We start from the raw sequence: 21,057 nt of genomic DNA on the forward strand, positions 1-21,057 counted from the left end.
ATATATAAGTACAGGGATGGCATAATATCTGTTGATAACAATAAAATAATCCGGCCACTGATTATAACTGTGTGTGTATACAAAAATAACCACCCATTTACAGGCTCATAACTTGGGACAGACACATAAACAATGTGCCGGGGTTAAACATGATAGTGAGCACTCAGCCCTCCCTAACCTTAGACAGTGGTGTAATAGTACAACATAAGAAGAAACTGTAAAAACCATTTGGAAATAACTTGATTCATCAGATTGGCACGCAGCACAAAACAAAAACAAAAACTAGCATAAAGACAGAAAAACCTCCAAAGTACCGATCAAATAGTACTTGCAGTAACTGAAAGCTGATGCAAAGACAATTACAACTAATAAATAAATCATTTTCTCTCAGACTAAAGTGTCAATCAGGACACATCCAATGGATTTAGTGTAAACACGTCATCAACAGAAAAGAATGACCTAGTATCGACATAATGTTGGACCGTAAGCTTTCATAACTGTAAAGAAACACCAAAATCAATGTTAGTGTCGATAAAAACAATACCAAAGATCTTTCTACGGTGTTAAATTGATATAAACCATTTCAAATAAGTTTATTCAAAGGACCAATAACTTTACATGGAACGTAGATATTTTAGAAATAATTTTGTGTTACTTTCGTCTTTGCAAGAGTTTCCCAACCTGCTTCAGTATATAAAGAATATTTACTGGCTTCAGTTTCCCAATTGTGAATTTTACATTTCTTCATGTAGCAACATTCCAGCCGCGTCTGCATATGGAGTATATATCTCCGTTCATACGATATTCCAGAGCCTGTATTCCCTATCATGATTTCCTTGATAGAGGATTTCTGCTAACAAGGAAGCTTTTAAACCAAGAGTTCGAAGTGGTAAAGTTGAAATCATTCATTCGAAAATGTCACGAGTTGGTTAACCGTCAGCAGAGACAAATAATACTTATGTCTCTGCCGTCAGTATGGAATATCTGTTTCGCAGATGACGACGGATATGTTCCAATTGTCTTAACCAAAATCCCGTCCTCACTTCCTCGAATGTGACCTATCGAATTAGACTAATCGCTGGGCTTGTACTTATATGAGCAAAACGACGGGTGCCACATGTGGAGCAGGATCTGCTTATCCTTCCGGAGCACCTGAGATCACCTCATGTTTTTGGCGGGGTTCATGTTGCTAGGTTTGAAATTTTCTATGTAGTCTTTTGTGGACTGTTTTTAGCTCACCTGCCCCAAAGGACCTAATTAGCTTTCCTCATCACTTGGCGTCCGTCGTCGTCGTTAACTTTTATAAAAATCTTCTCCTCTGAAACTACTGGGCCAAATTTATCCAAAATTGGCCACATTCATCAATGGGGTATTTAATTAAAAAAAAAGTGTCCGACCAAGATGGCCGACATGGCTAAAAATAGAACATAGGGGTAAAATGCAAGTTTTGTCTATTATTTTGAAAACCGTTATAAATAGAGAAAAAGTTGAAAAAAAATGTTCAGAATGTTGAGCTCTACCAATTGTTCATATACGTCAAAACTGTAAGACGACTTCTTACAGGAGTTATTGCCCTTAAAAGACAAATTTTACCATTTTTTCATTTATGCCTATTATCTTAAAAAACTATAATAGATAGGGAGAAACTTTAAATTTCAAAAATGATCAGCAAAACAAGTTCTACAAATAAGTTTCATGGTCGAAATCGTCAGCCGACTCCTTATAAGAGTTATTGCCCTTTGATGACGATTTTTTACCAGTTTTTTGCCTTTTTGCCTTATATCTTAAAAATTGTAATAGATAGATAGAAACTTAAATAAGCAAAAATGATCAGCAAGACAAGATCTACAATTTAGACAATATGGAGGAAATCGTCAGACGACTTCTTAATGGAGTTATTGCCCTTTAATGACGATTGTAACCCTTTTTTATACAAAGTGTGTTGATGATGCTACTTCTACAGTACTTTGGAGTTTATATGTATATATTACAATACATGTATTGTAGCAGTAGCATATACAACCTTACATGTGCCGAAATAAGAGCATCATTCACATTTGATCGTGTATAACCTTAAATAAACTGTATCTGTAACTTCAATCATCACACAATGTATCACTTTACATTTACCTTAGCAAATTCATCATCCGCACACTACATATAATCGTACATGCATTGTTTAATCTCCAAAATAATTTAGCAGTACAATCATCCACACACTATGTATAACCTTACATGTACTGTAACATTATTCACACACAATATATGACCTTACATGAAATGTAGTATCAGCATTAACCACTGTGTAGAACCATTCATGTACTGTTGCACTATGTATATATATCCTAACATGTACTCTAGCATCAGCATCATCCACCGATTTGTTTAACCTTACATAAACTGAACCATCACCAACACCATCATCAACACATTGTGTATAACCTTACATGTACTGTACCATCATCAAAACATTGTGTATAACCTTACATGTACTTTAGCAGTAGCATCATCCACACACTACATATAACATTACATATATTTTAGTAATAGCACTGCAATAGCACCTTTCACACACTAGGTTTCATCTTACAGGTACTGCAGTACCATTCACCCACTTCTTTAACCCTACATGTACTGTAGCGTCATACATACATTGGGTTTAACCTTACGTGTACTGTAGCATCATACATACACTAGGTTTAACCTTACCAGTAATGTAGCTTCATACATAGACTAGGTTCAACATTACAGGTACTGTAGCATCATACATACACAAGGTTTAACCTCACTTGTACTATAGCATCAAACATACTCTAGGTTTAACCTTACATGTACTGTAGCATCATACATACACAAGGTTTAACCTCACTTGTACTCCAGCATCAAACATACACTAGGTTTAACCTTACATGTACTGTAAGATCAAACATTCAATAGGTTTAACCTTACATGTAATGTAGCTTCATACATACACTAGGCTTAACCTCACTTGTACTGTAGCATCATACATACACTAGGTTTAACCTCACTTGTACTGTAACATCAAAAATATACTAGGTTTAACCTTACATGTACTGTAGCATCATACACACACAAAGTATAACCCTACTTGTACAGAAGCATCAAATGTATACAAGGTGTAACCTTAAATGTACTGCAACAGTATTCACACACAATGTATAACCTTACATGTACTGCAGCATCAAACACTCACTAGGTTTAACCTTACAGGTACTGTAGCATTATTCACACTCTAGGTTTAACCTTACAGGCACTGTAGTGTCATACACAAAATGTATAACCTTCCAATTACAGTAGCATCATACATACACTAGGTTTTACCTTAAATGTACTGGAGCATCATTCACACATTATGTATAACCTAACATGTACTGAAGCATCTCACACACACACACACGGTTTAACCTTACATATACTGTAGCATCATTCCCACTCTAGGTTTAACCTTAAATGTACTGTAGCATCATTCACACATTATGTATAACCTAACAGGTACTGAAGCATCACACACACACGGTTTAACTTTACATGTACTGTAATACCATACACACACTATGTATAACCTTACAGGTACTGAAGCATCACACACTGTAGGTTTAACCTTACATGTACTGAAGCATCTCACACACACACACGGTTTAACCATACATGTACTGTAGCATCATTCACACTCTAGGTTTAACCTTAAATGTACTGAAGCATCACACACACTATGTTTAACCTTACATATACTGTAGCATCATACATACACAAGGTTTAGCCTTACATGTACTGTAACATCAGACATAAACTAGGTTAAACCTTCGATTTACTGTAGCATCATACACACACTACGATTAAGCTTAAATGTACTGTAACAATATTCACTCACTATGTATAACATTACATATACTGTAGAAGTAGACTCCACCACAGGATATTAATGATACAATATACCTTATGTGTATGCAAGCACCTTCAAATGCAAGGTAGTATGTATCTTTTTATCAAATCAAGTTCTTGTACAAAGTTACCGTATTGATGACGCCATATGAGTTCTGGTTAATTTGTAATTGTTTTGTTTATAGTCATTTTGGCCATCAGGTTCATCATTATTTCATGAGTATGCCAACAAATTTCTTCAAAAACATATGTAAACTTTTTTAACATGAAAGTTCAAGGTCAGATGAACCTGCTGGACAGATATGTGCATCTTACAATCATTCCATACACAAAATATAGTTGACCTTTTGCTTATAGTAAGAAATGGACCTAACCACGAAAACTTAACATTGACCAATGAATCGTAAAAATGAGGTTAAGTTCAGATAGTATGTATTGAACTTCTTAAAATATCTGGATAATGCATGTGCTACATCAAAATATTCTAATGTATTTAACTATCAGATTGTGTTGTCCAACTGCTTAAATTATACTACATGCATTATGAAAAACAAAGTTGACCACAAAAACTAAACCTTGATGACTGAAAATGTCTCCATCTCTCCACCAGAGACCAAATGACATAGAAGTTGAAAATTATAGGTCATAGTACAGCCTTCAACAATGAGCAAAATCCATACAGCATAGTCAGCTATTAAAGGCCCTGACCTGACAAATGTATAACAATTCAAACGAGAAAATTAACGGCCTGATTTATGTACAAAACAATGAACGTTAAACAAATATGATATACAGCAACAATCGACAACCACTGATATACAGGCTCTTGACTTGGGACAGGTACATACAGAGTGTGGCAGAATTAAACATGTTTGCGGGCGCCCAACCCTCTCTCTAACCTTGGACAGTGGTGTAACAGCACAACATATGAACAAACTATAAAAATCAGCTGAAAAGGGCTTGAGCGCTCACAAACATGTTTAACCCTGCCACATTCTTTATATGCCTGTCCCAAGTCAGGAACCTATAGTTCAGTGGTTGTTGCTGGTTCATGTCTGTCATATTTGTTTTTCGTAAATTGTTTTGTTATAAATTAGGCTGTTAGTTTTCTCAATTGAATTGTTTCATATTTTTCATGTGGGGGCCTTTTATAGCTGACTATACAGTATGGGTTTTCTCATTGTTGAAGGTCGTACGGTTGCCTATAATTGCTTACATCCACTTTATTTGAACTTTGGTGGATAGCTGTCTTATTGGCAATCATACCACATCTCCTTATTTTTATATTAACTCATCAGATCGATACAAACCAGAAAAACAAGTAACAAAAACACAGATCTGATGTGGCAGGGTATTTATATATCTCCACAACAAAAAAGAACTGAGTACAGATCTGAGAGTACTCACAGTTACTGACAGCTAGTTCAAAACCAATAACAACTAATAAAAAACTTATGTATCTAAGACTAAACTATCAATCAGTACACATCCAACATCCAATGGATTTAGTGTAAAGATGTCATTAACAGTCCAAGAAAAACATGACCTTGTGCAATGCCAGATTGTAGAACCATGTATGTGCACCTGTTTCAAGTCACCACTTAAGTCTTGACAGAAATTACCAATTGTTCATATGAACATTGTAAGATAAGATTTTCCCCAAACTAACCAGTATATATTGACAATGACTGTTTAGAATATAACTAGAGGTACTGAATTTATTATTTCCTAATCTTTTGTTGTGATGAATCAACTTTTGACTCACATCATAGGGGTATGACAAGTTTTCATGAAAATGATAGATTTTTGCTCTGTGGTCAGCCACTGTTATGCTGATATTTGGTATTTTATTGTATGGTTTATTGCAAATCTAATACAAGTATAGTTTCACTTGATCTACCATGACTTAATGATAACCCTTGATATCAGTATAATGAACACAAATACGACAAAATACAGAGCATGCAATTATTGTTTAAAAATAATTGTTTAATAAGTTACAATTGTAGTTCAACCTCAAAATAAACTTTTGGCACCAGCAAACATGTTTAACCCTGCAAAATTTTTTATATGCCTGTCCCAAGTCAGGAGCCTGTAGTTCAGTGGTTGTCTTTGGTTCATGCCTGTCATATTTGTTTTTCGTAAATTGTTTTGTTATAAATTAGTCTGTTAGTTTTCTCAATTGAATTGTTTCACATTTTTCATGTTGAGGTATTTTATAGGTAACAATATGGTATGGGTTTTTCTCATTGTTGAAGGTGGTACAGTTGCCTATAATTGCTTACATCCACTTCATTTGAACTTTGGTGGATATTTGTCTCATTGGCAATCCTACCACATCTCCTTATTTTTATATTATAAGATATGTAGCTGCTCAAAAATTTATAAGTGCATTGTAATTTTTATTAGAAGTCACTGGACCACCTCAAAATGGTGTATTCTTATATGTTAGAATCAGTAATTTCACAAGGTCTTGTAATGGCAGCTTCACTCAAGATTCTTTGTTCTGTTATTAGTATATGTTAACTCTACATAGGCTTGCAAATGTCACTCAAATAATTTAACCATACCTGTCAACCTATGACAATTAAAATGCAGGTGATGACCTGCATAGAATAATGAAATCTCAGGTCATAACACGTACGAACTTTTTCAAGCTGAATTTCAGTATTTAGGGGACATTTTACTTATATTTTATATTAAAGTTTCCAAAACATGTCCACATGGTTATGTAATTTAAAATTGTACATTTTATTATTTCAATCCACTTGGAGGCCATTGATAGATTTGTGTTACATTGCCTTTATTCCTGCTAATATTCAGTCCTTGAGGTATAGATGAAAAAAGCAATTTTCAAAATTTTTATTTTTTAATTGTTAGGTAGAACAATAAGTAAAAGTATTATTCTGATATGTTTTTGCATTCAATTCATTTTAGATTTAATCTTTTTACAAAAAACACATAAGTTTAAGGAGTATGTTGTGAATTGACAAAAAAGGGGAAGTAACTCAAATTGTTTTTCAAACAACTTTGAAATACACAAATTATTTACGACCTAAAGCTAAGGTAATTGGTGTTAATTAACAATGTGTTTGACACCAAAGCTGTCAGGTGAAGCCATGCACTGAAATGGGTCACTTGAGCTGAGTTTACACAGCTAATTGGACTTCTTGTCCAGGAAGAATTACGAATTTGCCGGTATTTTAAAGAAATCAGTTTATATCTAATCAGTCTGAAGGCTTAGGAATCCGGGTGAAAACGGGTTATTTTCCGAATTCCAGGGTTATTTGGTCACCCGGCCGGTGTTCAGGGTTACCCCTCAGAATTGTGAAAATCTTGGGTCACACCCGCAGGATCCGGGTCAGTTGACAGGTATGATTTAACACATTTTTTTCGGGTGGAAAGGGATTAAATTGGTATTGTTGATGTTGTTTTAATTTACAAACAAATTTTTTGACAAGAGTTTTGTCTTTAAGCTGATGAGTCAGCTCAAGTAGGATATATGGTACTATAGTTCCGGCTTTTTCAATAAATTCTTAGGCTTGCATATTCTTGGGCTATAAAGATATTCAAAATATGTAAGGTAAAAATTACAAGTTGACAGGTCGACAGGTCAACAGTTGACGTAAATTAAGTCAACAAATTAAACTATTTCGTTACATTTAAACAACATAATAATGCTTTTAGTGGTAACAATTAACAAGTAGACAGTTGACAAGTAGACAGTCGACCGATCTATAAAAGAAATGACTAAATCAAATTTATACCAAAAATAATTATTATAGTAGTTGACAGTCAACAAGTCGACAGTTGACCAAAACTATTCAATTTCATACAAACACCATAATGCCAAATTGATGAAGGTAAACTAATCAGAAGACTTGTTAATTAGTTGATTTGTCAGCTTGTTGACCTGTTAATTTATTACAAATTTTATAGAGGCTTCATTCCAAATAGATTTATGTCGATCTTTCAACCTGGCAACTTGTCAACCTGTCAACCTATTGACCTATGCACATAAAAGTTCAACCTGTCAACTTGTCGACTTATGTACATATAAACCGATTTATTCCTCTATTCTTCCGATGGAACTACAATCCCGTATATCCTACTTGACCTGATGATTCTTAGTACTATTGGTGTACATCAACCAATTGAATTAAAAAGAATGATAGTACAAATCATTGCATAGATCAACTATTTTACTGATGGTAAAAATGACATTATTAAACAAACAAATATACAAAATAAAATAACATTCCATAGAAAATCAGAAAAAGCACTTTTTTCTTTCCTTATTTTATGATGTCCAGAATCTAAATAATATTTGAGAACCTCTGATATATCATTCTGTTTTGTAGGATTATAGCCCAGTTGTTTCCTGGCTTTCTCTATGCTAAAGTAATGTGTCACCCCAGTCTTGAACACCTGAAAGATAAATGACCACATTATTTGAGTTGAAAATATTTTGAAATCCAAATTATGCAGGTGGCTGGTTTAACATGTTGAAATTAAGATAGGACCATTTGAAAAAAATAACAATATGTAAGTATATTATAGTTTAATAATTTACCATCAAAAAGAATAAAAGAAAATATGGCTTGTCAATCACTTAAAACAATACTTTGAAAGCTGAGTTCCATGGATGTTGATGCAACTGTTTACTAAATTCCAATGATTTATCATGACTACTTATTCTTAAATGGACCTAACATTAATTGTTGACAACGATGTTGTCATCAGAAAGTGGAGCCTATATTCCACAAATACATGTACACCTTACAATCATTCCATACACCAAATATAGTTGACCTATTGCTTATAGTTTCTAAGAATCAAACTTAACCAGGCAAACTTAACATTTAATAATGAACCATGCAAACGAGGTCAAGGTCAGATGAATCATGCCAGACAGACATGTACACCTTACAATCATTCCATACACCAAATATAGTTGACCTATTGCTTATAGTATCTAAGTAACAAACTTAACCATGAAAACTTAACATTGACCAATGAACCATGAATATGAGGTCAAGGTCAGATGATACCTGTCAGACAGACCTATACACCTTCCAATCATTCCATACACCAAATATAGTTGACATATTGCTTATAGTTTAAGAAAAAACAGACCAAAACACAAAAACTTAACACTGAGCAATGAACCATGAAAATGAGGTCAAGGTCAAATAAAACCTGCCAGACTGACATGTACATCGTAAAATATTTCCACACACCAAATACATTTGACCTATTGCATATAGTATAAGAAAAACAGACCAAAACACAAAACTTAACTTTAACCACTGAACCATGAAAATGAGGTCATGGTCAGATGACACCTGCCAGTTGGACATGTACACCTTACAATCATTCCATACACCAAATATAGTAGACCTATTGCTTATTGTATCTGATATATGGACTTGACCACAAAAATTTAACCTTGCTCACTGATCCATGAAATGAGGTTGAGGTCAGATGAAAACTGTTTGACAGGCATTAGAACCTTGCAAGGTACGCACATACTAAATATAGTTATCCTATTACTCATAATAAGAGAGAAATTAACATTACAAAAAATCGTAACTTTTTTTCAAGTAGTCACTGAACCATGAAAATGAGGTCAAGGACAATGGACATATGGCAGACAGAAACTTCATAACATAAGACATCTATATACAAAGTATGAAGCATCCAGGTCTTCCACCTTTTAAAATATAAAGCTTTTAAGTAGTTAGTTAAAGCCACCACCGCCGGATCACTATCCCTATGTAGAGCTTTCTGCAACATAAGTCGCAGGCTAAAAAAAAAATGACTTGCCTGAATTTGGAAGTATATGTTCATGGCTGAATCAGAGAACAGTAAAGTATTGACAAGAAAGGGGAGTTGTAATGTTATACCAATACGGATAAGAAAGGGGAGTTGTAATGTTATATCAGTACAGACAAGAAAGGGGAGTTGTAATGTTATATCAGTACGAACAAGAGAGGGGAGTTGTAATATTATGTCAATATGGACAAGAGAGGGGAGTTGTAATGTTATGTCAGTACGGACAAGAAAGGGGAGTTGTAATGTTATGTCAATAGGGACAAGAAAAGGGAGTTGTAATGTTATATCAGTACGGACAAGAAAGGGGAGTTGTAATGTTATATCAATATGAACAAGAAAAGGGAGTTGTAATGTTATATAAATACGGACAAGAAAGGGGAGTTGTAATGTTATGTCAATATGGACAAGAAAGGGGAGTTGTAATGTTATGTCAGTACGGACAAGAAAGGGGAGTTGTAATGTTATGTCAATAGGGACAAGAAAAGGGAGTTGTTATGTTATATCAATACGGACAAGAAAGGGGAGTTGTAATGTTATATTGATACAGACAAGAAAGGGGAGTTGTAATGTTATATCAGTACAGACAAGAAAGCGGAGTTGTTATGTTATATCAGTACGAACAAGAGAGGGGAGTTGTAATATTATGTCAATATGGACAAGAAAAGGGAGTTGTAATGTTATGTCATGTTATGTCAATAGGGACAAGAAAAGGGAGTTGTAATGTTATATCAGTACAGACAAGAAAGGGGAGTTGTAATGTTATGTCAATATGGACAAGAAAGGGGAGTTGTAATGTTATGTCAGTATGGACAAGAAAGGGGAGTTGTAATGTTATGTCAATAGGGACAAGAAAAGGGAGTTGTTATGTTATATCAATACGGACAAGAAAGGGGAGTTGTAATGTTATATTGATACAGACAAGAAAGGGGAGTTGTAATGTTATATCAGTACAGACAAGAAAGGGGAGTTGTAATGTTATATCAGTACGAACAAGAGAGGGGAGTTGTAATATTATGTCAATATGGACAAGAAAAGGGAGTTGTAATGTTATGTCAGTACGGACAAGAAAGGGGAGTTGTAATGTTATGTCAATAGGGACAAGAAAAGGGAGTTGTAATGTTATATCAATACGGACAAGAAAGGGGAGTTGTAATGTTATGTCAATATGGACAAGAAAGGGGAGTTGTAATGTTATGTCAGTACAGACAAGAAAGGGGAGTTGTAATGTTATGTCAATATGGACAAGAAAGGGAAGTTGTAACGTTATGTCAGTACGGACAAGAAAGGGGAGTTGTAATGTTATGTCAGTAGGGACAAGGAAGGGGAGTTGAAATGTTATGTCAATAGGAACAAGGAAGTGGAGTTGTAATGTTATGTCAGTACAGACAAGAAAGGGAGTTGTTATGTTATGTCAATAGGGACAAGTAAGGGAAGTTGTAACGTTATGTCAGTACGGACAAGAAAGGGGAGTTGTAATGTTATGTTAGTATGGACAAGAAAGGGGAGTTGTAATGTTATATCAGTACGGACAAAAAAGGGGAGTTGTAATGTTATGTCAATATGGACAAGAAAGGAGAGTTGTAATGTTATATCAGTACGGACAAGAAAGGGGAGTTGTAATGTTATGTCAATAGGGACAAGAATGGGGAGTTGTATAGTTACATCAATACGGACAAGAAAGGGGAGTTGTAATGTTATAATAATATGGACAAGAAAGGGGAGTTGTTATGTTATGTCAATAGGGACAAGAAAGGGGAGTTGTAATGTTATGTCAGTACAGACAAGAAAGGGAGTTGTAATGTTATGTCAGTACGGACAAGAAAGGGGAGTTGTAATGTTGTATCCATACGGACAAGAAAGGGGAGTTGTAATGTTATATTGATACAGACAAGAAAGGGGAGTTGTAATGTTATATCAGTACGGACAAGAAAAGGGAGTTGTAATGTTATGTCAATATGGACAAGAAAGGGGAGTTGTAATGTTATGTCAGTACGGACAAGAAAGGGGAGTTGTAATGTTATGTCAATATGGACAAGATTGAGGAGTTGTAATGTTTTATTAATACATACTTCAGTCCTGGTGAGTAAAGGTTGGAAATTATAAACCCTTGCTACAAAGTAATGGATCCATTCTGTTAGGAAAGCTGCAATTGGAAATCAGTCATCTGGTTATGTAATATAAAAGTCTTTCTTCAATGAATGAATGGTGATATAAAATGATTAAATAGTTTTATTTGGACATGGTGAGATCTTTTTAATATTCACTTCTAATAATCAAATATATCTGCCTTTTATGAAAAACAAAACTGTCATGGTTTTCTTAACATTAATATTTGTATAAGATCAGATGCTTGATCATGCTTCAAATAGAAAAATATCCTAACTCTTAAAACATAACTGTTTAGAATCCAATATACAATATCATCTCCAATATCCATCTATTTCATTACAAATCACAAATTTCTCCTTACACATTCATAATTTTATTTTAATCAGCTTTACACCTTTTTCCAGAAAAATCGATATTTGTAATTAATATAAAATTGAAAATATTATATAAGACACGCCAGTCCAGACATGATATGGGCAGAATTGAATCCACTTGAGAAATTGACACAATGTACAACTCAGAGTTTAACTAAATTGAATTAATATTTGTTCCCATGTGTCAAAGAAAACATTGATTTTTAACACGTCCAAGGATAGATAACTCATAATGATATGAAATACATACTTCACTTGTTAGAACATAATCAATAGAGCTAATATGAGGGTCTGGAAGCCAGTGGTAGTTATACTGAAAACCATTCCACAGGGGCTGTTTAACTTAATCTTAGTTTGAACTAACAAGGATTGTTTTACCCTAAAAAGACCCAGAGATCATTGTTATTGACAAAGTGCATTTCTGTATATAATAAATACATAAAAAATAAATGGGGAATGTGTCCATGGGACACAGATGATGCCCGGCTTGCATATAACGGTATAAAGGGCCATAACTCAAGAACTGTAAAAGTGACACTACCCAAATTTGAACTTGATCTGAGTTTTGTGGTAATAAGCATTGTTTATAAAATTCATAACATTTAGTTGATGTAAAATTGAATTAGAGAACAAATACGAAAAATTCAGCAATTTTTCCATTTTTAAAGGGACATAACTCTAGAACAGTTGAAGTGACGCCACCAAAATTCAATCTTTACCTGTGTTTTGTGGTAATTAGCATTGTGCATAAGTTTCATAACATTTGGTTGAGGCAAACTAAAGTTAGAGAACAAAAACTAATATTTCAGCAATTTTTCCATTTGTAAAGAGGCATAACTTTAGAACGGTGAAAGTGACAACACCAAAATTCAAACTTGATCTGTGTTTTGTGGTAATAAACACTGTGGATAAGTTTCATAACATTTGGTTGAGGCAAACTCAAGTTAGAGAACAAAAGAAACAAAAACTAGAGGCTCTAAAGAGCCTGTGTCGCTCACCTTGGTCTATGTGCATATTAAACAATGGACACAGATGGATTCATGACAAAATTGTGTTTTGGTGATGGTGATGTGTTTGTAGATCTTACTTTACTGAAAATTCTTGCTCCTTACTATTATCTCTATCTATAATGAACTTGGCCCAGTAGTTACAGTGGAAAATATTTTGTAAAAATTTACAAAAATTTACAAAATTTATGAAAATTGTAAAAAATTTACTATAAAGGGCAATAACTCCTTAAGGGGATGACAATTTTGGTCATGTTGACTTAATTGTAGATCTAACTTTGCTGTACATTATTGCTGTTTACAGTTTATCTCTATCTATAATAATATTCAAGATAATAACCAAAAGCTGCAAAATTTTCTTAAAATTACCAATTCAGGGGCAGCAACCCAACAACATGTTGCCTGATTGGTCTGAAAATTTCAGGGCAGATAGATCTTGACCTAATGAACAATTTTATACCATCAGATTTGCTCTAAATGCTTTGGTTTCAGAGATATGAGCCAAAAACTGCATTTTACCCTATGTATTATTTTTTTGCCATGTCGGCCATCTTGGTTTGTGGGCAGGATCATCGGACACATTTTTTAAACTAGATACCCTAATGATGATTGTGGACAATTTTGGTTAAATTTGTCTTAGTAGTTTCAGAGGAGAAGATTTTTGTAATATTACAAAAATTTACGAAAAATGGTTAAAAATTGACTATAAAGGGCAATAACTCCTTAAGGGGTCAACTGACCATTTTGGTCTAGTTGACTTATTTGTAGATCATACTTTGCTGAACATTATTGCTGTTTACTGTTTATCTCTATCTATAATAATATTCAAGATAATAACCAAAAACGGCAAAATTTCCTTAAAAAATTACCAATTCAGGGGCAGCAACCCAACAACGGGTTGTCCGATTCATCTGAAAATTTCAGGGCAGATAGATCTTGACCTGATAAACAATTTTACCCCATGTCAGATTTGCTCTAAATGCTTTGGTTTCAGAGATATAAGCCAAAATCTACATTTTACCCCTATGTTCTATTTTTAGCCATGGCGGCCATCTTGGTTGGTTGGCGGGGTCATCGGAAACTAGATACCCCAATGATGATTGTGGCCAAGTTTGGTCAAATTTGGCCCAGTAGTTTCAGAGGAGAAGATTTTTGTAAAAGTTTACGGACGACGGATGACGGACGCAAAGTGATGAGAAAAGCTCACTTGACCTTTCAGGTCAGGTGAGCTAAAAATCAGCAATCTTTTCATTTGTAAAGGGGCATAACTCTAGAACAGTCAAAGTGACATCACCAAAGTTCAAAATTGATCTGTGTTTTGTGGTAATAAACATTGAGGATAAGTTTCATAACATTTGGTTGTGGCAAACTAAAGTGAGAGTACGGAAAAGAAAAATTCAGCAATTTTTCAATTTGTAAAGGGCATAACTCTTGAACGGTAAAAGTGATGCCACCAAAATTCAAACTTGATCTGTGTTTTGTGATAATAAGCATTGTGGATAAGATTCATAACATTTGGTTGAGGAAAACTAAAGTTAGAGAACGGAAACCAATTTTGGGACGTACAGACGGACGTACACACGGACAAGGGTTAAACTTAATGCCCCATCTGCTACGGCGGGGGCATAAAAAATCCAGCTGTCAGCTGTGATTTCTACAAGAAAGAAACCTTAGTGAGCAAGCTCGCATACCGGTACCCCATGCCCAACATTATTAATTTGAGATATTTTTAAAAGTCACCCTCTCCGAAAACAGTCCCTGATTTCATATTTTTCTGATAACCAAACTCATCCAAGGTTTTAATGAGTGGAAATATAGATTCCACCACTACAACAAGTGTGTTACAATATTTCTCCACTCGAGACAGTTAAATTTTAATATTTAAAGCGCGAGGCTTGCCGAGCTTTTTAAATGATTAAAATTTAACTGTTGAGAGTGGAGAAATATCATGATACACGAGTTATAATGGTGGAATCTGTTTCTCTAATGATTTTTATCCTTCCTTTTCAAAGATTTGCAGGACGTTGTGTTCTTTATATGTGCCTCCTCAGGCATGGTCGCCTTTTTTCATGATGTCACAATAGGAAAATTTAGAAGAAACCAAGAAAATTTGACGTCATAATCAAATTTCGACCAATCATTTGCCGAGAACAGATATTTCACTAGTGAGGAGAAATATTTTTCTCACACCGATCAAGAAATGTGAAAATAGCACAAATATTAGAGAAATCATCATACACATTTGAAGAGAATCTGATAATAAAAGAAGATGACATTTAGGCAACAAGAATTAATATGGGATATTTTTACAAGTCCCACTCTCTACAAAATTGATGCACCATTTCAAAATTTTCCTGATTATTGAACTCATCCAAAAGTTTGATAAGTTGAACCTTTATACAAATTTGAAGAGAATCTGATTAGAAATGACAGCACTATCCAAGGATAAATTTGGGATATTTTTAAAAGTCCTCCTCTCAAATTGTTCTCCATTACAGATTTTTCTGATTATCTAACTCATACAAGTTTTGATAAGTCAAAACCCTCATTCAAATTTGAATATTATCCAACAAATAAAATGGAGATGCTAGCATAGCAATAACAAAATGATGGTTGACGAACAGACTGATGAAAGTGACAAAAACATTATACCCTTTGCAACTTTGTTGCTTTAGGTATAATAAGATTTTTGTTGTATAGTCTACTGTTTTGGGAGAAAAAAATAAAGAACAAATATAGAAAAATCTATCAGCTCTTACTCACAATATGGAAAAGTTTATGTAAGAGGGGTTGATTCAGTTTGACAGCTTCATATGTACCTACTTTTTACCTTTTTATACTGGACCAAATCTCTACTTTACCTTAATATCTACAAACTACCTTTTTACAGTTGTTATTTCATCTCACTGCTTACTATTAAATGCATCAAACATGAACGTATAAATAGGGGTTGTATGAAAAAAAAAGTAGGAACAAATATAGGGTTTTATTTGTAGGCAACACTAATCATAGATTGATAATAGTGTTCTCAGACCAAATAGAGAGGCAAAATTTAACTGTGCAATTTCAGTAAGAATTTTAGTGAAGTGTACTGCTTTTTCAAAATTATACAAAATTATTGAAAAAAATGTGGATAGTGTCCACATGTGGATAGTGTCCACATGTGGACACAGATGATGCCCCCGCTTGCATATCATATAGTTATAAAGGGGCATAACTGAAGAACGGTAAAAGTGACTCTACCCAAATTTGAACTTGATCTGAGTTTTGTGGTAATAAGCATTGTGTGTAAGTCTCATAACATTTGGTTGAGGCTAACTTAAGTAGAGAACAGAAACTAAAAATTCAGCAATTTTTCTATTTGTAAACAAGCATAACTCGAGAACGGTTGTGTATAAGTTTTATAACATTTGGTTGAGACAATCTAAAAAATTCAGCAATTTTCATGTTTATAAAGGGACATAACTCAAGAATGGTAAAAGTGTCGCCACCAAATTTCGTACTTAATCTGTATTATGTAGTAATAAGCATTGTGTATAAGTTTCATAACATTTGGTTGAGGCAAACTAAATTTAGAAAACGGAAACAAAAAAATTGTACTTGATCTTAGTTTTGTGGTAATGAATATTGTGTATAGGTTTCATAATATTTGGTTGGGGCAAACTTAAGTTACAGAATGGAAACTAAAAATTTTGCAATCTTTCGATTTATAAAGGGCATAACTCAATAATGGTTAAAGTGACACTACCCAAATTCAACTTAATCTGTGTTTTATCAGTGGAAGTCAAAATTAAACATTGCATTGTATAAAGCATTGATTGTAGTTGATTCAACTATAATCATGGACAAAGGAAGATAACTCCAATTTTAAAAATTACTTGATATTTGGAAGAAAATAAAAATTTAGCAATTTTTCCATTTATAAAGGGGCATAACTCTAGAACGGTTTAAGTGACAGCACCAAAATTCAAACTTGATCTCTGTTTTGTGGTAATAAGCATTGTGTATAAGTTTCATAACATTTGGTTGAGGCAAACTTAAGTTAAAGAACAGAAACTAAAAATTTTGCAATTTTTCCATTTATAAAGGGGCATAACTCTAGAACGTTTAGAGTGACGCCACCTAAATTCTAACTTGATCTGTTTTTTGTGGTAATAAGCATTGTGTATAAGTTTCATAACATTTGGGAGAGGCAAACTTAAGTTAGAGAACGGAAACTAAAAATTTTGCAATTTTTCCATTTATAAAGGGGCATAACTCTAGAACAGTTTAAGTGACGCCACCAAAATTCTAACTTGATCTGTGCTTTGTGGTAATTAGCATTGTGTATAAGTTTCATAACATTTGGTAGAGGCAAACTCAAGTTAGAGAACGTAAACCAATTTTGGGACGTACGGACGGACGTACGTACAGACGGACAAGGGTAATACTTAATGCCCCCACTGCTACGGCGGGGGCATAAAAACTACCAGCTCTTAAAGGGGCACTAGCTACGAGATATATGATAAAATGCTTCGCTGAGCGCAGCCTGATATGACTGCAGAGGTCGAACCCTGAACAGTTGGGGCAAATTTGGATATAATATTCAAGCTTGATACTGTCTGAATTTTGATTGTGATCAAATTTTTGACATAATATAGGTTTCTAACACAAAATAAATGTGGTAAAAGATCTTACAAATCTATTGCGCAATACTGTCCAATTGAAGATTACTTCTTGAAAATTTTACAAAATTTGAAATTTGAAAATTTTTGAAAAAATATGAATTCCTTAAAAAAAATTAGAATCCCCCCCGACTTTTGGAATTCCCCCTTTGAGCAATTACCCCAAGACTCTATCCAATTCTTTCCTTTGTAGTATGGAACCTTGTAGTACAATTTCAGAGAGATCCATACACATCTAACACATGTTATTGTTTGGAAACTAGAATAATGCATGTTTTTGGCCCTTTTTTGGCCCCTAATTCCTACATGTTTGAGGCAATTACCCCCAAACTCAATCCCAGCCTTACCTTTGTGATATGGAACCTTCTGGTACAATATCAGAGAGATCCATACACTTACACACAAGTTATTGTCCGGAAACTACAAAAATTGTTGTTTTTGGCCTCTTTTAGGCGCTTAAAGGGAAACTCCGCAAAAAAATGAAAAATTGATATTTTGTTCTTTAAGCATAAAAAACCACATGTTCATAAATAATAAACTTTTATTCTCTATGTAAAGAGATCAAAATCGATTTTTGAAATTCACTATCAGTTCTCGACATATCGCCATCTTGTCGGCATGTTCGATCTAAAAAGTCACGTGATATCTATAAACCACAAAGAACAAAAAGAATCGGGGATTTACCGACCGTGCGCTAAAAACTCCCATCATCAATTGGGGATTACCGTAGACGGTTATTCAGTGTCAAAATGTCTTGTCAAGCGTACGGTTGTTCTGTCAGACAAGGTTATGACAAAAGTCTACATAGTTTTCCCAATCCCACAAAAAAAGAAAGAATTGTATCAGACATGGTTGTACAACCTTAAACTAACAGCAAATAGTTGCATCTATAGCAATCACAAGTTGGTGTGTGAAGACCATTTTGAACAATATTGTGACGAGGGAGATTCGATGGTAATTATCCTTTTTAAATAACAAAATAACCTAGCAGTTCTGATAGCTATAGTTATCAAATCCTTATATGATAAGATCTCGTTGAATAAAAAAAATATATATTTGATGAGGAAGAACAGTTTCAATTATAAGAAAGACAAATGCAGTGCTCTTGTAACAATCACTGATTTACAGAAGATTCATTAGTATGCCTCTTTTATATAAAGTGCATTGATTTGTATAAAGAATAGTTCCGTATTTAGACAAGATAATTTTTCAATTAATAAAGATATACGATATAAAATAACATTTTTTTAATTATGAAATTTAACGGCTATTGACAATGAGCAATGTTAGGAAGAGGTTTTAGCTGGGACATAATATGTTGATATAGTATAATATTCCAAGGTCATAGATATGTAAATATCGAAATATCGGACATCTCAATTTTTTTTTATTAAAAGTGTTTTTTTTAACTAATCTTTAAATTATATCAAATTGATACGGAATCAATTCGGAACGGTCACTTATAAAGACACTTAGCTTTACAGTTAAATGTGTGACTCTATCTGGTATGTTCGGTGAAAAATTTATAGGTTTTTTTTTCTTTTTAAATTTTATTTACGTTATCTTATTATATATATATATTTTGGCTTCCTCCCGAATTGATAATAGGTATGTCAGAATTATTGATAGATGTCGTGTCAGAGCGACACATTCAGTTAGGTATTCCAAGGACGTATATTAGATACACGTCCCTGGGTATTCCAGTGACATCCTGTCAACTAAAAATTCGTATTACACAATTATATAATACAGGTTCATGCATGGCCTCTTTATTGAGGTACCCGGTGGGCACAGGTAACATTTATTGAACCATATATTTGTGTCTAACGTTGTTTATCTTGTGTGTGTTTGAAATTATAATTCCACCTTTTAATGAATGATGTTCTGATAATAATATTATCCACTATTTTTGCTGATAATAAGTTTAAAAAAAATTATAAACATGACCTTTGAACATTTTCGTAAAATGAATATTGTTTTGTCATGATTCTGGACCTTATTTTTGAAGAAAAAAAAATTCTTCAAGCAAATACAAGCTTTTGTCGATTGGCAAACATGCAGATATATAAAGTAATGCAGCACTTATAGTCACTATCAATATTAATTCATTGAAGATAAGAGAGCCCCTTCTATGTCTAATGTCCCTATCTTTATAAGGATTAGGACGACAGGGGAAAAAGGAGCGGAGTAAGAGTGGCAGTGAAAAAAAAAATATAACCGAATAGAGAACAATATAGAGAATGATCGACGAAAAGCGAAATAGTTATTGTAAAGGAGCGGAGATAAAGAGAGGCATAATGATAAAAATGTTTGTTTGACAAAGTTATTGCTCGCTTTGATATTTTTAGTTATAAAAAATCTCATGTATCGTGTTCCTAATTGGTATTCACGTGCACTAACTTGATGCTGGGAACAGTATATTAAAGGGAAAATTCGCGATTTTTTACTTATCATCTTATTATGTTCATAATACCATTAAAAACATATTCACCAAGTTTTATCTGGATATGAAAACTAATAAAGAAGAAAATTGGGAATTATTAATTCTATTTATTCAAACTTCCTGACTTATGTGACGTAGTTTAAGTCTTTTTGCATGCCGGGAGTGGATTAATCTCATTTAAAGTCTTTTTCGTTAATCATCTAATAACGCGATTTAAAGCGCATCAACGACTTTTGGTGTAGCTATTAACCAACTAACAATTGAGAAAGAAAAGTGATCAGCCGTGCATTTTTTTTAAATTAAAATTTACGATTTATATTTTAAGGATTTCTGATATGATTATAGTAATAAAAGCAAATCATACAATAGAATTTTTTTATGATTTTTTTTCGACGGATATTTTGAACAACATATATAACTGATAGTATAATAGAAATTCACGTTTGTATTCCCCCCTATTACTTCAGTCGAGGATTTGTCTTACTATACACAGAGACATATAATACAATGTATTATATGTCTCTGCTATACATATCCTTGCTTCAGTCTAGTACTGTGTAAATACAATGCATGTGTATTATGCTGACACCACCTGGTAAAGGCGTGGTTAAATTCACGGTAATTAAAAGATTAGCATTATGTAATTTTAATCCTTTGATCTTCACTAGAGTGGTGTTTGTCCTCAAGGGTTCACCGTTGCAGGTATGAGACAGATTTTTTTT

At 33.6% G+C, this 21,057-nt stretch overlaps 1 protein-coding gene across 2 annotated transcripts in view; it reads right to left on the reverse strand.

Annotated features, from left to right (window-relative positions):
* Positions 1 to 8,084: 8,084 nt before the first annotated feature.
* The window catches only part of LOC127708858 (short-chain dehydrogenase/reductase family 42E member 1-like), a 90,182-nt gene continuing 77,209 nt past the window's right edge, over positions 8,085 to 21,057 (reverse strand). For both annotated transcript variants that reach the window (XM_052214026.1, XM_052214025.1), the window contains exons 10-11: positions 11,808 to 11,881; positions 8,085 to 8,331 (exon numbers count right to left, since the gene is read on the reverse strand). In XM_052214026.1, the coding sequence (XP_052069986.1) occupies positions 8,101 to 8,331; positions 11,808 to 11,881 (305 nt within the window). In that variant the 3' untranslated portion in view covers positions 8,085 to 8,100. The remainder of the gene's footprint in view (positions 8,332 to 11,807; positions 11,882 to 21,057) is intronic.

Source organism: Mytilus californianus, unplaced genomic scaffold (genome assembly GCF_021869535.1).
Source record: "Mytilus californianus isolate M0D057914Y unplaced genomic scaffold, xbMytCali1.0.p SCAF_7, whole genome shotgun sequence".
Classification (NCBI taxonomy): Eukaryota; Metazoa; Mollusca; class Bivalvia; order Mytilida; family Mytilidae; genus Mytilus; species Mytilus californianus.